Raw genomic sequence first — 14,510 nt, 5'->3', positions numbered from 1 at the left:
AAAATTTTCAGAAAAATTGATACACCATAAAATTATTTTTCGGATTTTCGAAACAAAAAAAAAATCGCGATCTGCCCGGAACTACTGCGCGAAGACGCGCGGAACATGTGCGCGCGGAGCGGCGCAGCGTGCGGAACGTTCGCACGCTGTGCGCCTGCGCGCAGGGTGCGGAGCATCCGCACGCTGCGCGCGGTGTTGCGCGCACAGGTGGCTGCCACTGCCCGAAACGTTTGGGCAGCGGGCGACTGCCCGAGATCGTCTCAGGAAGCGTGCTGATTGGTGGGCTTGAATTGTTTGGGCCCATGGTGCAATTTTCTGATTTTTCAAAATTTTGGGTAAAATTGATATTTTTGAAAATTGGTTCAATTTTTATTTTGGAAATTAATTTTGGAAAATTAATAATTTTTTGTAAAATAAATAATTAGAATATGATTTTAATTATTTATGGTAAAAATGAGTTTTTATAAGAAATCAATTATTGTTGATTTAATTGGAAATTAAATAAAGGAGTTTATTTAATTTATTAAATTCTTTAATAATTGTGGTGGTTAGTGACATAATTATTAGATGTATGATTTATCAATTAATTAAATCGTTTAATTAAATTGATGTTAATATTTGATATTAAATGCATTAAGGATGATCGAGAGTCTTGACCAATGTGTTAGGTGTATGTTAGATATTTTACTGTTTTATTCGTTTTTTTATATTTGATATTATTAAAGTCGGCCTGGTTTATGGCCCGTTCTCACCCAATGAGATGTATCCTTATGTGCCATGGCTATTTAAATGTAATATTAGAAATAGTGGGAGATCAAGATTGGAAGATGGTGGGTCCCGATGAACGAGATGAAGACATGTAAAATATTGGAAGCTCTTGTAATAGTGTTGGCGATCGATCATCCTTATTTATTGTTGAATGTCATATTATGATATATTTGATATATAGTAGTATGCATGTACGTATATTATTATATAATATAGTTGTATGAATCCGGCAAACATACAAACTCGTGGCACGCGATTTTTAAATTAAAATGATGAGACAATTTTAAAATTAAAATCCCTCATTTTGAATATGATTCAAAATTTATATCAAATCGAAAAAGTAAAAATTAAAAGTTTAATTTTTCCTTGCCTTCCATCAATCGTGGTTGCATGTTGATCGCTACCCGCAGACAGTGTCTGGCTCATATTATTGGGGAGGCCTGTACGCCGGAAAGCTGTGACTTTCATCGGACATATGATGTGAATTGAGTGGAACTCCCATGACTTCGGCTCATATTATTGGGAGAACTCATGGCGACCGTCCACTACAATTCAATATTGATGGGTTGGTTTGACACGTGAAAATAAACGACTATCATATTATTATGTCCTTATTAAACATGAGCAAAACACGCGGAGGTTGTATAGGGATGTGATTGGACTCTACATTTTAGAAATTATAATTGACTGATATTATTCGGGATTATAATTGGCTAATTGGACTCTACGTGCCTACTAAAGAAATATGATTTCCCTTTTTCATCAGAGGGTGGTAAGAATATCAAAATAGTGGGAGGGTAATTTATAAAATGAAATCCATATTTTATATCTTAGAATTATTTTAAAATTATCAGTAACCTTTATCTGTTTTTCATTTTCAGTATATTTACGATGTCTACTCGTAACCCGCTTTTAATCATTCTCGATCCAAACAAATTGACTGGCCCTAACTATCATGACTGGTTTCGAAACTTAAAGATTGTTCTAAACTCCAAAAGGATTGCGTATGTGCTTGATAAGAAGCCACTTAAGGAGGCGGCTCCTGATATTAGTAGGACTGAATTAGCTAAGCTTGAGAAACATTGGGATCATGATCTCCAAGCTAAGAGCTACATGTTGGCTTCTATGTCGAATGAACTTCAGAGGAGGTTCGAGGATGAGGTGAATGGTGCTGACATTCACCTTCATCTGAAAGAATTGTATGTTGTACAAACTCGTTCAAAAAGACATGCGACTGTTAAAGAACTCATGACTACACGATTGCGAGAGGGGACTTCGGTCCATGAGCATGGTGTTAGGATGATTGGGCTCATTGAGAAGTTGGTGGGACTCGATTTGGTTATACCTAGTGAGCTCTCGACTGATATTCTCTTGCTGTCTTTTCCTGCCTCGTTCGATGGATTTTTGGTTAATTTTAATATGAACAAGCTTGAGGCCACCCCTGAAGAGTTGGTCAATATGATCACTAATTATGAGGCCACAATTAAAAAGGAAAAGCATGTTTTTCTAGTGGGTTCTTCGTATGGTACGAAAAAGCGAGCCCCAAATAAAGGCAAGAAGCGTTCTGCCCCTCCAAAGAAGAACAAGCCCAACAAAAAGCATACAAGAAAGCAAATCCGGGGCCGAAAAAGCCTGACAAGTCAGAGCATATCTATTACCACTGCAAAAAGCCGGGACATTGGAGGCGTAATTGCGAGGAGTATCTTGCCCAGAAGCGTTCTGGCCTATGTTATGTTTTATATTGAAGTTAATGTTTCTATCAATTCTTCTTCTTGGGTATTGGATACCGGATGTGGTTCTCATCTATGCAATGATTTGCCAGTGATGGGAAGAAGCAGGAGGCTTAGAGATGGTGAGACCTTTCTAAGACTAGGAAATGGAGCAATAGTTGCTGCCACTGCCATTGGAGACGTTACTTTAATTTTGGACAATAATTTTAAGTTGTTTTTTATAGACGTTTTATTTGTTCCTGAATTGGTTAAAAACTATTATTTCTATTTCTATGCTTGATAGGGATGGTTATTCTTGTATTTTTGCTAAAGGTGTTTGCAATTTATACAAGAATGAATGTTCGATTGGAACTGGAGAATTAACAAACTGATCTCTATAACTTAAAATTAAAATATATTCCGTTAAACAATGTCCAAACGCATACAAAAAGAACAACAAACAAAAGAAAAATAGAAGATCCAAATCCCGCACAAATATGACACACTAGACTAGGTCATATTTCTCAAAGAAGGATGCACAAGCTAGTGGGAGAAAGCATGTTTGACTTGTCAGACATGTTCTCTACCTACTTGTAAGTCCTGTCTAAAAGGAAAAATGACTAAAACTCCATATAATGGAAACGTGGAACGTGCGCATGGTCTACTGGATTTGATCCACACGGACGTTTGTGGGCCCACTAAGTGTTAGCACAAAATTTGGGCATTCCTACTTCATTACCTTTACTGATGACCATTCGAGGTATGGGTACAGTTTATTTGATGAAACACAAATCTGAAGCATTTGAAAAGTTCAAAGAATTCAGATCTGAAGTAGAAAATCAGCTAGAAAGAAGTATTAAGGCACTTCGATCTGATCGAGGTGGAGAATACTTAAGTGCTTAATTTTTGGGTTATCTAAAAGAGAATGAGATTCTCTCACAGTGGACTTCACCAGCAACACCACAATTGAATGGTGTTTCTGAACGTCGAAATCGAACCTTGATGGACATGGTTCGATCTATGATGGGATTCACTGAATTGCCTATATCGTTTTGGGGACTTTGCGCTTGAAGCTGCGGCAATATTGTTGAATAATGTCCATACAAAAGCAGTGGATAAAACATCATATGAGATATGGATGGGAAAAACTACCAAATATTCTTACATGAGAATATGGGGATGTCCTGCTTACGTGAAGCAGACAGTGGGAGACAAATTGGATAGTAGATCCACTTTGTGCTACTTTGTAGGATATCCAAAGAATTCTGTTGGATATTATTTCTATCATCCCAATGAAGCAAAAGTGTTTATTTCAAGAAATGCCACCTTTTTGGAAAGGGAATTTCTATTAGATAGAAAAGGCAAGATGATAGAACTTGAAGAAATTCAAGATACTCCCTCAACTATAGAAGTTGAACCCATTTCCCAAGAACCAGTAGTTGAAGTACAAGCTTCTAGAAGGTCTGATAGGGTTATTAGACCACCTGCAAGATATACGCTTCTTCATGAACAAGGTCACGATGGGTCTTGTGTTGGATGTGATCCAATGAATTTCAAAGAAGCATTATCTGATACTGATTTAACCAAATGGCTTGAAGCCATGCAGTCAGAAATGGACTCTATGTATTCAAACCAAGTCTGGACATTAGTGGATCCACCTGAGGGAATCGTTCCCATAGGATGCAAATGGATCTACAAAAGAAAGCTTGGGGCGGATGGGAAGGTAGTGACCTTCAAAGCAAGACTGGTTGCAAAAGGATATACTCAAAGGCAAGGAGTTGACTATGAGAAAACTTTTTCACCAGTTGCTATGTTTAAGTCCATTAGAATACTACTAGCCATAACAGCATGATATGACTATGAGATATGGCAAATGGGTGTAAAGACTGCATTCCTCAATGGAGGCATCAAAGAAGAAATTTATATGTCTCAACCCGAGTGATACACATCAGTAGGAAGTGAGCATAAGGTATGCAAACTTCAGATATCAATATATGGTCTCGAGCAGGCATCAAGGAGTTGGAACCTCAGATTTGATAGCACTATCAAAGAGTTTGGTTTTGCTAAGAATCCTGAGGAACCATGCGTGTACAAGAAAGTTAGTGGGAGTGCAGTGACATTCCTAGTACTTTATGTTGATGATATTCTGCTCATTGGGAATGATGTAGGATTACTGCAATCAACTAAAGTATGGTTAGCCAGTAAATTCTCCATGAAAGACATGGGTGAAGAATCATACGTATTGGGAATACAAATCTATAGAGATAAATCAAAGAAGATGCTCGGACTCACCCAAGCCACCTATATCGATACCATTATAAAACGATTCTCTATCGAAGAGTCCAAGAGAGGATACTTACCAATGTGTCATGGTATTACTCTATCTAAAGCTATGTGTCCCAAAATTGATGAAGAGATAGAGATGATGACACGAATTCCATATGCGTCAGCCATTGGTAGTATCATGTATGGTATGATATCGACACGTCTTGACATTGCTTATGCTTTGAGTGTTACAATCAGATATCAGGCGAGCCCTGGTCCAATGCATTGGAAGGCCGTTAAAGACATTCTTAAGTACTTGAGAAGGACTAAGAACTTGTTCATGGTCTATGGGGGTGGAGAATTAAAATTGGAAGGCTACACTGATTCTAGCTTCCAATGTGATGTAGATGATTCGAAATCGACCTCTGGTTTTGTATTCTTGCTTAATGGTGCGGCTGTCTCTTGGAAAAGTTCCAAGCAAGACACCATTGCGGATTCCACCACTGAAGCTGAGTACATTGCTGCATCTGCTGCAGCCAAAGAGGCAGTTTGGATGAGGAATTTTGTCCAAGAGTTGGGCGTTATTCCTAATGGAGTTGATCCAGTCCCGGTGTACAGTAATAACACTGGTGTCGTTGCACAAGCAAAGGAACCAAGGTCTCATTAGTGATCCAAAACATGTACTGAGGAAATTCCACATCATTCGGGAGATTGTGGGAAGGGGAGACATATCAGTCGAAAGAGTCCCCTCTCCAGATAACATTGCCGATCCACTTACGAAGCCCTTTCCAGGACCATTGTTTGAGAAGCTTCGCGAGGGATTAAAGTTTATGGGTAGTTGGCTCTAGGGCAAGTGGGAGATTGTTAGAGTAGATGCCCTACAAGTCAACTGTTGACCAGGGATTTTATTGACTCAAGTGTAATAAACAATCTTTATTTTAATATAATTCATTATTTAATGGTTTGTTATTTCTTTATCTGTATACCCATGTTATCAAACATAGATAAAGACATTGATTATACTTCAATACAAATGAATCGTAATTCGATGTTGAAACTCGTTTGTAAACACTGTATGATCTAAATTCGTTCCTAGTCGATTCAGCTGCCTAAAACATGGATAAAGGTCACTTGAGCTCGAGACTAGCATCTGTGATGTTGTGTACTGCGTTTCTTAGTAAGGGCATAGAGATGTCCAAACATGCAGATGGGTAGTCATATAATGATTATACCGAACAACCCTCCCTCGGACTTTCCAAGTGGTTATCATTCATCGAGAGGATAAGTCCGTGGTTATGATTGTACACCATTAGTCCTTATGACCCGGGACAACATTGAGGCTCTATATGTTAGGGCTGTGCTTTGACTCGTTTACCGGCTCCAGGAGAGTCATCAGGTGGCGAGGTTGGGTACAGTTGCGACACATATAAGAGCAAGTGCATTGTATTCGGGGATTCACCGCTCACCTACGGGTGTGGATATCATATGTGATCTAATGAAATAATAGTGCAGGGAATCTCTGGCCATATTACGAGATGTAAATTGGAGAAGGAGTTCTCCAAATAGTACACGCGATGCCACTATTATAGTTATCACATAGTTATCGACTTATCGAATTAATATGCAACCCTCGATGAACCAATGGTTGCAGATTCGATCGGGATATATGAGATGAAGGGACCGTACTGTACGTTAATCATAATCGACTGATTCTTGCAGGCACTATCAGTGATGCCTAGGGGATCATGGGGCGATGCTACTAGACGCTCTTACCACGATCCGATGGGTGCAATCAGAAATAAGTTCTGAAATTCTTGATCAAGGTGTTGATGAAAAGAATGGGGATAACTAGGGTAAGCCCGAATAAAAGATTATGTCCTGAATCACAAAGAGTTGTGAACTCACGGCTAGCTGTATTCCTGAACCATTGAGGGTCACATTAGTATTAGATTGTTTGGTCCCGTTGAGAGAATAAATTCAAGAAGTTGAATTTATATTATATAGTAAATTCAAGGAGTTGAATTTATGATAACTAAATTTTGAGAGAATAAATTCAAGGAGTTGAATTTATAAAAATTTGAGAATTTAATTTATTAAACTCAAATGTTGGGTTTATTAAATATTGAATTTTGGAGGTAATAAAAATTCAAGGAGTTGAATTTATAATTTAAATAATAAATTCAAATGTTGAATTTATAATGTATTTAATTTATTAAGCTCAAAAGTTGAGTTGATTAATTAATAAATTAAAATTGGTAGGAAGTATATTTATGGGCTTGTAGGAGTATAAGTCCAATACACATAATGATTAAAGTTTAATGGACTTGAATTAAATTAATTAAACTAGTTGGACTAGTCTAATAAATTAATCAAGCCCATTAATGTTAATTATATATTTTTAGGTCATGGGTTATATATATGTAAGTGAGATGTCAAAATCCTAGCCACCACTCCCAACCATTTTCGAGAAGCGCCCTATCAAACCCTAAGAATTTTTCGGCCAACTCTTGTGTTGAAAGGGTTTGAGCCGTCTCTCAAAATAATTCTCTCCTACGATAAATATCTTCCAATATTTCTAGTGCAATTTGGAAGAGGATCAATCTATTCAGTCGTGGACCTGATTAGAAGGAAGGAAAGGAATCTCTTGAAGAAAGTTCGTAGGGATTCATCAAGAGCTAAATCCGTAATACCGGATCAGTTGGTGCCACGTGATTTATTCACAAAAGGTATAATCTTCTAAACATCCTATGAATGTTTTGTTAAATCATACGAGTGCCTAAAGCAAAATTATTTTGCTTTTCAAAATAAAATAAAATTTTAAAATTTTCGCTGCGTTTGGGCGTGTAGAAAACCAGATCCAACAAATAGTAAGATCATATTCAAATAAGATAGCAACATCTCAATCTTATTCATTGGATTTGAAATTTCATCTTGCAATGGATTCTTATGTGTAAGACCCACGACAAAGGGAGGAGAGAGATTATGGTTCATTATGTTTTTTTTGTTTTGAATGTTGTGACTATCTGCTGATATCCCTTGTACATGATTGCCTCTGGAAACTATGCTTCCTTCTTTATTTGTTGATAATTGTTGTTAAAATGTTAGAAAATTATGGTTACACCATGAACTATACAAAGATGGTGCTTGATTAAGCTAAAAGTGCTATGTGTAGGATAAATAAATATGCTTGCAGTTAGGAAGTCAGACCTTGGATGGTTCCAGGTGTTTAATTCCTATGTTAATATGCTAATAAAAGCATTACCCGGCTCCATGGAAGAAGAGGCAAACGATGAAGGTTCAGGAAATAAAATTGTTCGGATGGCTGAAACCGAGGCCCAGCAGATTGCATTCCTTGCAAATGCATCTTTACTAGCCGACGAGCTTTTGCCACGTGCAGCCATGAACCTCTCCCTATTAAATCAGGCTATATACAAGGATGATTCTCATAGAAGGCCTGTGGACTGTCAAAATCAAAATCCTGAGCTTTGTGAATTCTGTTGATAGATTGAAAGATAGTTTCTGCCGCCAACACACGTTAGAACTTATTTTTACTGAAGAAGGGGATAGCCATCTAACCACAGATATGTACCTAAACATGGATGGGAAATTGGGTGAGATGGATTGGTTCCCTTCTCCTATATTTCAGGTTGTTCTTCTATGATGTCTCATTTGCCTCTTTATTTCCTTGTAAAAGGTTGCATCTATTACCAGTGCAGGGTTTATATATTGCTATATCTTTGCATACATGTAATCTTGATGATTATCTGGACTTTATATTTATGATGACTATCTTTTGTTTTACTTCCAGGAACTATTTATAAAACTGAATTGGATGGCTGGCGTCGCAGCAGAAATGTTTGTAGGTCGTGAAAGATTTGCAATGTTATTATTAATGAGGCTCACCTGAGACTGTCGTCTTATGGCTTTCAGAAGATCAAACATTTTGGGATGATATTGAAGAAGGGCCTAGGACTTTAGGTCCTCTTGGTCTACAACGGGTTTGTAAAATGATCTCTGTCTTACACTCTTCCGTTCTCTATTTTAATGGTACCCTTGTTTATATGTTGGATTGGTTGCAGTTCTATTTGGATGTGAAATTTGTCATGTGCTTCGCTTCGCATGGCCGCTACTTGTCTAGAAATTTACACCGTGTTCTCAATGATATTATATCTAAAGCAATGGCTTCATTCGGTGCCACATGCATGGATCCAAATAGGTAAACAATTACCCATAAGCTGGCATATTTGCCATGCATTTATCTTCATTTATACCAGAATAGTATTTTGAAATTGGATTAGCTTTTATGTGGACTGTTGGGAACTCGCAAATGAGAAAACTAACAAGTGATGCTTGTTGCAGTGTACTTCCTGAAGACAACCGGTCTAATGAAATCTGTGAAGATGCAATAGAGCGACTGAGTGGCAAACTGAAGCTTGTCAATGGGGAGCGAGACCTGAACAGCCCAACTGCATCAATTTCAGCACAATCAATTTCCTCTGTCCGATCGCATCGAAGTTCCTGATGTATATTGTGGTAGAACGCAGAGTTTTTTCCTGGATCAACCTGTCCATCCTTGTATGTAGATCAAAATCCGCCACCACTTTCTTTCGCATTTTTTCGAGAGTAACCGACGTGGCAGCACAACCTTTTTATTTGATTCCTTAGAAGTTTGCAAATTCTTTACATTTCGTAGTTTTGGCGAATGTGTGTATATGTTGTACATCAATCTCTAAATATACACTCTTCTTCTTTTCACCTTGTATTTGCCTAGTTTTGGATTGTACTAGTGCGTGCAAAGCAGTCTGATAACCGTGCCTTACACATTGATTGTTGTCCATTTGTAGTTGCTTTGATCCTTTGAATTATTATCGTATGTTATTATATATAGAAAATAAGAAAACAATTTCGGAGCATTATTTTTTTGATACTTGTGAAACTATTGAAACGAATTATATTTAATGGATAACTTATTTTTGTGTGTATGGGTGTTCTCCCCTAGTTTTTACGTTGTCTCCAGACAATCCTATCCGAATTCCAATCTCGTGGAAAGAAAGCTTTTCTAGTACATGACGTTATTTATTCGCAAGATTTGAATTTGGAATTTTATTTATGGGGAACTGAGCTCTTATCATTACTTACATTTTTGGAGTGACATTTTTGGAGTGGGATGAGATAAATAAAAGATAAATAATTAGAGTGATTAAAAAAGGAAAAGTTAGAAAAAATTCTTTAATCATATATTAAAGTTAAAATTCACTCTCTATATCAATAAAGTTTTTTCTGCACTCCTCGATATCCCAAAAACTTTATTTTCACTCCCTAATCAACATATTTATCTTTTATTATTATTTCACTATGCGTCATATATTTAATTTTGCATTTATTTATATTTAAGTTAATTCTTCTTTATTAATTTATATTGATAATAAAAATTAAATAAAATTATAATTTTTATTAAATTACTTAAATTTTGAGTAGTTCTCTTGTAAGACGGTCTCGCGAATTTTTATCTATGAGACATGTCAAACCTACCGTTATTTACAATAAAAAATAATACTCTTAGCATAAATAGTAATACTTTTTAATTGATGAGACATGTCAAACCAAATAAGAGATATGTCTCACAAAATACGACCCGTGAGACTGTCTCTTACAAGTTTTTGCCTAAATTTTTTTTACTAATAATAATGTATTATTTATTATTTTATGATTAATATTATATTATTAATTTATCTCTTGTTGTTTTCAATATTATTTTTATTAATTGTTTGATTATAAATTTGGAAACAAAAATAATCGAAATAACGGTTTTGGATTATTTACTATCAATAACTTTTTTTATAACTAATTATATTTTAATCTAAGCTCCTATATTTTTTTTTTGTATTTTCAAATCAATTTGACACGTTTGGTATTAAATGCATTGGCCCCACTTTTATCTAACATTTCTCCCTCTTGAAGATTTGATTTCAATCATGTCTTCACACCATCAGTGCAGCAGCTCATATCTCCAATGTTACTCCTGGAGACCAACTGAAGTCGAACACAACTTTAGTTTGTCAGTGGTTACTGTCTTCGTGAGCATATCAGCAGGATTCTTGCTTCCAGGAATCTTCTCAAGCATCAAGACTCCATCTTCCAGTACTGATCTGATGAAATGGTACCTAACCTGTATATGCTTTGTCCTAGCATGATAAACATGATTTTTTGCCTAAATGAATAGCACTCTGACTGACACAGTGTAATGTGCTATCTTCAAGCTTTTGACCCAATTCCTCCATAAAGGATCTCAACCATATCATCTCCTTGCTAGCTTCTGTAAATGCAACATACTCTGCCTCAGTAGTCGAAAGAGCAACAATCTTTCGCAGCTTAGACACCCAGCTTACAACCATACCACCTAACGTGAACACATAGCCCAATAGTACTTTTTCTACCATCTAGGTCACCACCCATGTCGGCATCGACAAAACCTTAGCCCAAATTTGATCTTCTGAAGCATAAAGATAAACTAGCAGTACCTTTCAAATACCTCAGAATCCATTTAACTGCTTCTCAGTGCTGTTTCCCTGGATTGCTCATAAACCTGCTCACAACTCCCACTGCATGTGCTATGTTTGGTCTTGTACACACCATTGCATACATGAGGCTTCCGACAGCAGAAGCATAAGGAACCATATTCATATAAGCCTGCTCCTGCTCCGTCGATGGTGATTGTGCTTTGGTTAGTTTGAAAAGACTAGCCAAAGGAGTACTCACAGATTTAGCTACATCCATATTAAATCTGCTAACCACCTTTTTCACGTACTCTTTTTGAGATAACTTCAAGAATCCATTCACCCGGTCTCTAAAGATCCTCATTCCAAGGATTTGCTTTGCAGCACCCAAATCCTTCATGGCAAATTCCTTTGATAAATCTTTCTTCAGTTTCTCAATTTCTTCTAGACAAACTCCAGCTATCAACATATCATCTACATATAGCAGTAGTATGATATAAGAACCGTCAAACTTTTTCACATAACAGCAGTGATCAGTTTGACACCTTAGGAAACCATTATTACTCATGAATCCGTCAAACTTCTTGTACCACTGTCTTGGGGCTTGTTTGAGACCATACATGCTCTTCTGAAGTTTGCACACCATTTTCTCTTTTCCCCGTACTTCAAATCCTTTTGGCTGCTTCATATAAATTTCTTCATCTAGGTCACCGTGAAGAAACACAGTCTTTACATCCAACTGCTCCAAATGTAAGTCTTCTTTTGCCACTAGTCCAAGTACAGTCCTGATAGTGGTTAATTTAACCATCGGAGAGAAAATTTCGGTGTAATCAATTCCTTCCCGTTGTTGGAAGCCTTTTACAACAAGTCTTGCCTTGTACCGCTTGCTACCATCATGCTCTTCTTTTAATCAGATACATCCTACTTTTTATGTAACGCCTTTTTGCCTTGCAGAAGTTCTGTCAACTCCCACGTCTGATTGGATGACAGTGAATCCATCTCATCTTCCATAGCCAACTCCCACTTGGTTGAATCATCATTTTGCATTGCCTCTTCATAAGTCTCCGGTTCACCTTTGTCTGTCAGCGAAATATAGTGAAGTGCAGGGGAGTATCTTTCAGGTGGTCTGATGGTTCTCAAAGATCTCCTGAGTTCAATCACCGTAGTTTTTGGGTCATCATCTTGTGCATTTTCTTCTTCATCTTCCTGGTTACTGGTTTTCGATTCATTCACAGGTATATATGTCAATGGCACTGCATCAGTTTTCTTGACTTCAGGACATTCATCTCAAGTTCCAATGTCTGACTTGTCTTTGTACAGAAGTTGCTCATTAAATATTACATCCCTGCTCCGAATGATCTTCTGATTTTGGTCATACCAAAAACGATAACCAAACTCATTTTCTCTATAACCAATAAAGAAGCACTTCTTTGATTTCGGATCAAGTTTTGTTCTGCTTGCTGAATCAATATGAACATAGGATAGACATCCAAACACTTTCAAGAAAGAGAGGTTTACTTCTTTGTCGCTCCATACCTCTTCGGGTATTCTGCAGTCAAGCGGTAACGAAGGTCCTCTGTTGATCAGATATGCTGCAGTGTTAACAGCATCCGCCCAGAATGATTTTGGCAATCCAGAATGCAATCTCATGCTCCCTGCGCGTTCATTCAAGGTCCTGTTCATCCTTTCAGCTACACCATTTTGTTGAGGTGTACAAGGAATAGTTTTCTCCATCTTGATCCCGTTCTGTGCACAATATTTCTTGAACTCATCATCTTCATATTCTCCACCATTGTCAGACCGTAAGCACTTCACCTTCAAGTTGGTCTCATTTTCTACCATGGCTTTCCACCTTTTAAAGGTCTCGTAAACATCAGATTTATTTTTCAGAAAATAAACCCAAAATTTTCTACTCGAATCGTCAATGAATGTAACATAGTATCTCGAGCCTCCAAGGTATGTCACAAGAGATGGTCCCCATACATCAGTATGAACCAGCTCCAACTTTGCTGCTTTCGGCTCTCTACCACCTTTTTGAAAAGCTCACCTTCTTATGCTTTCCAAATATACACCTTTCACATAGTTGGTGTTCAACAGTCTTTAATTCTGGTAGCTTTCCTTTTGACACCAACATGTTCATTCCCTTCTCACTTCATATGTCCAAGTCTATAATGCCATAGACTTGAATTGGCTCCAGCATCCACAACTGCTAATGTGTCTCTGCAACTGGAAGTCATATACAGTGTTCCAGTTTTCTTTCCTCGAGCAACAATCATGGCTCTTTTGTTCACTTTCCAGGAACCATCACCGAAGGTCACATTGTGGCCTTCATCATCGAGCTGTCCCATCGAGATCAGATTGCGTGTCAATTTTGGTACATACCTGACTTTGTTGATTTTCCAGACAGATCCATTTGACATCTTCATCCATACATCACCCATACCAACAATTTCCAAGGGTTTTCCATCAGCCAGGAAAAATTTTCCGTAATCGCCAGCGATGTAATTATCAAATACATCACGGTCACCAGTGGTATGAAACGAAGCTCCCGAGTCCATAACCCAAGAATCAACAGGGATTTCCATGGATAATAGCAGAGCATCATGTACTTCCTCAGTGACAGCATTGGCATTATTCTTCGTTGATCTGCAGTTCTTTTTCAGGTGACCAATCTCACCACAGCTCCAGCACTTCATATTCTTTTCAAGGATGTTTTTGTCTTTTCCATTTCTTGACTTAGACCTACCGCGCCATCGGTTAGAACTCTTTTCGCCACTCCTGCCCCTTCCTTTGTTCTCGAGATTTAGAGCAGATCTCGATGATGTTCCTTCACCCGAATCCATCGTTCGAAATTCTTCGGCAAGAATTTGGTCTCTAACATCATTGAATTTTAGTTTTCTTTTTCCAACAGAGTTTCTAACCGCTGCCCGCATTGGTTCCCAATTATTTGGTAAAGATGCCAAAAGAATAAGTGCACGAATCTCATCATCAAAATTAATTTCAACCGAAGATGAGAAACAATCATGTTGAACTCATTGATGTGTTAAGCCACCGAAGCACCTTCTCCCATTTTCAAGTTGAATAACTTTTTCATGAGATGCACTTTGTTGTTTGCTGATGGCTTCTCGTACATGTCCGATAAAATTTACATCATCTCTTCTGTGGTTTGTGCCTCTGCCACGTTCTTTGTTAGGGTCAAGCGTATGACACCTAAAACCTGTCGGTCAAGGAGCTCCCAATCATCATACTCCAGTTATAAAAGTTGCAGTGC

At 37.5% G+C, this 14,510-nt stretch overlaps 1 protein-coding gene and 1 long non-coding RNA gene across 2 annotated transcripts; both read left to right on the top strand.

Annotated features, from left to right (window-relative positions):
- The first annotated feature begins 1,659 nt into the window (after positions 1–1,659).
- LOC140810378 (uncharacterized) lies at positions 1,660–6,308 on the top strand. The gene is made up of 2 exons (XM_073168245.1): positions 1,660–2,175; positions 6,255–6,308. The coding sequence occupies exons 1-2, from the start codon at positions 1,660–1,662 to the stop codon at positions 6,306–6,308; spliced, it is 570 nt and encodes a 189-aa protein (XP_073024346.1).
- Positions 6,309–8,230: 1,922 nt separating this feature from the next.
- LOC140809655 (uncharacterized) lies at positions 8,231–9,392 on the top strand. The gene is made up of 4 exons (XR_012113146.1): positions 8,231–8,388; positions 8,551–8,740; positions 8,822–8,958; positions 9,102–9,392. It is a non-coding gene; the product is annotated as an uncharacterized lncRNA (long non-coding RNA).
- The last annotated feature ends 5,118 nt before the right edge of the window (positions 9,393–14,510 follow it).

The sequence above is a fragment of the Primulina eburnea genome, chromosome 13, assembly GCF_022965805.1.
Source record: "Primulina eburnea isolate SZY01 chromosome 13, ASM2296580v1, whole genome shotgun sequence".
Classification (NCBI taxonomy): Eukaryota; Viridiplantae; Streptophyta; class Magnoliopsida; order Lamiales; family Gesneriaceae; genus Primulina; species Primulina eburnea.
Note: the sequence above shows the minus strand (reverse complement) of the source record. Positions and strands in the feature narration are given on the sequence as shown.

Bases quoted from the DNA above. Each gene is read 5' to 3' on its own strand.
- LOC140810378 (XM_073168245.1), top strand. From the start codon at position 1,660: ATGTCTACTCGTAACCCGCTTTTAATCATTCTCGATCCAAACAAATTG. The intron at 2,176-6,254 runs GTTAATTTTAAT...ATAATAGTGCAG, and splicing joins CCTCGTTCGATGGATTTTTG to GGAATCTCTGGCCATATTAC.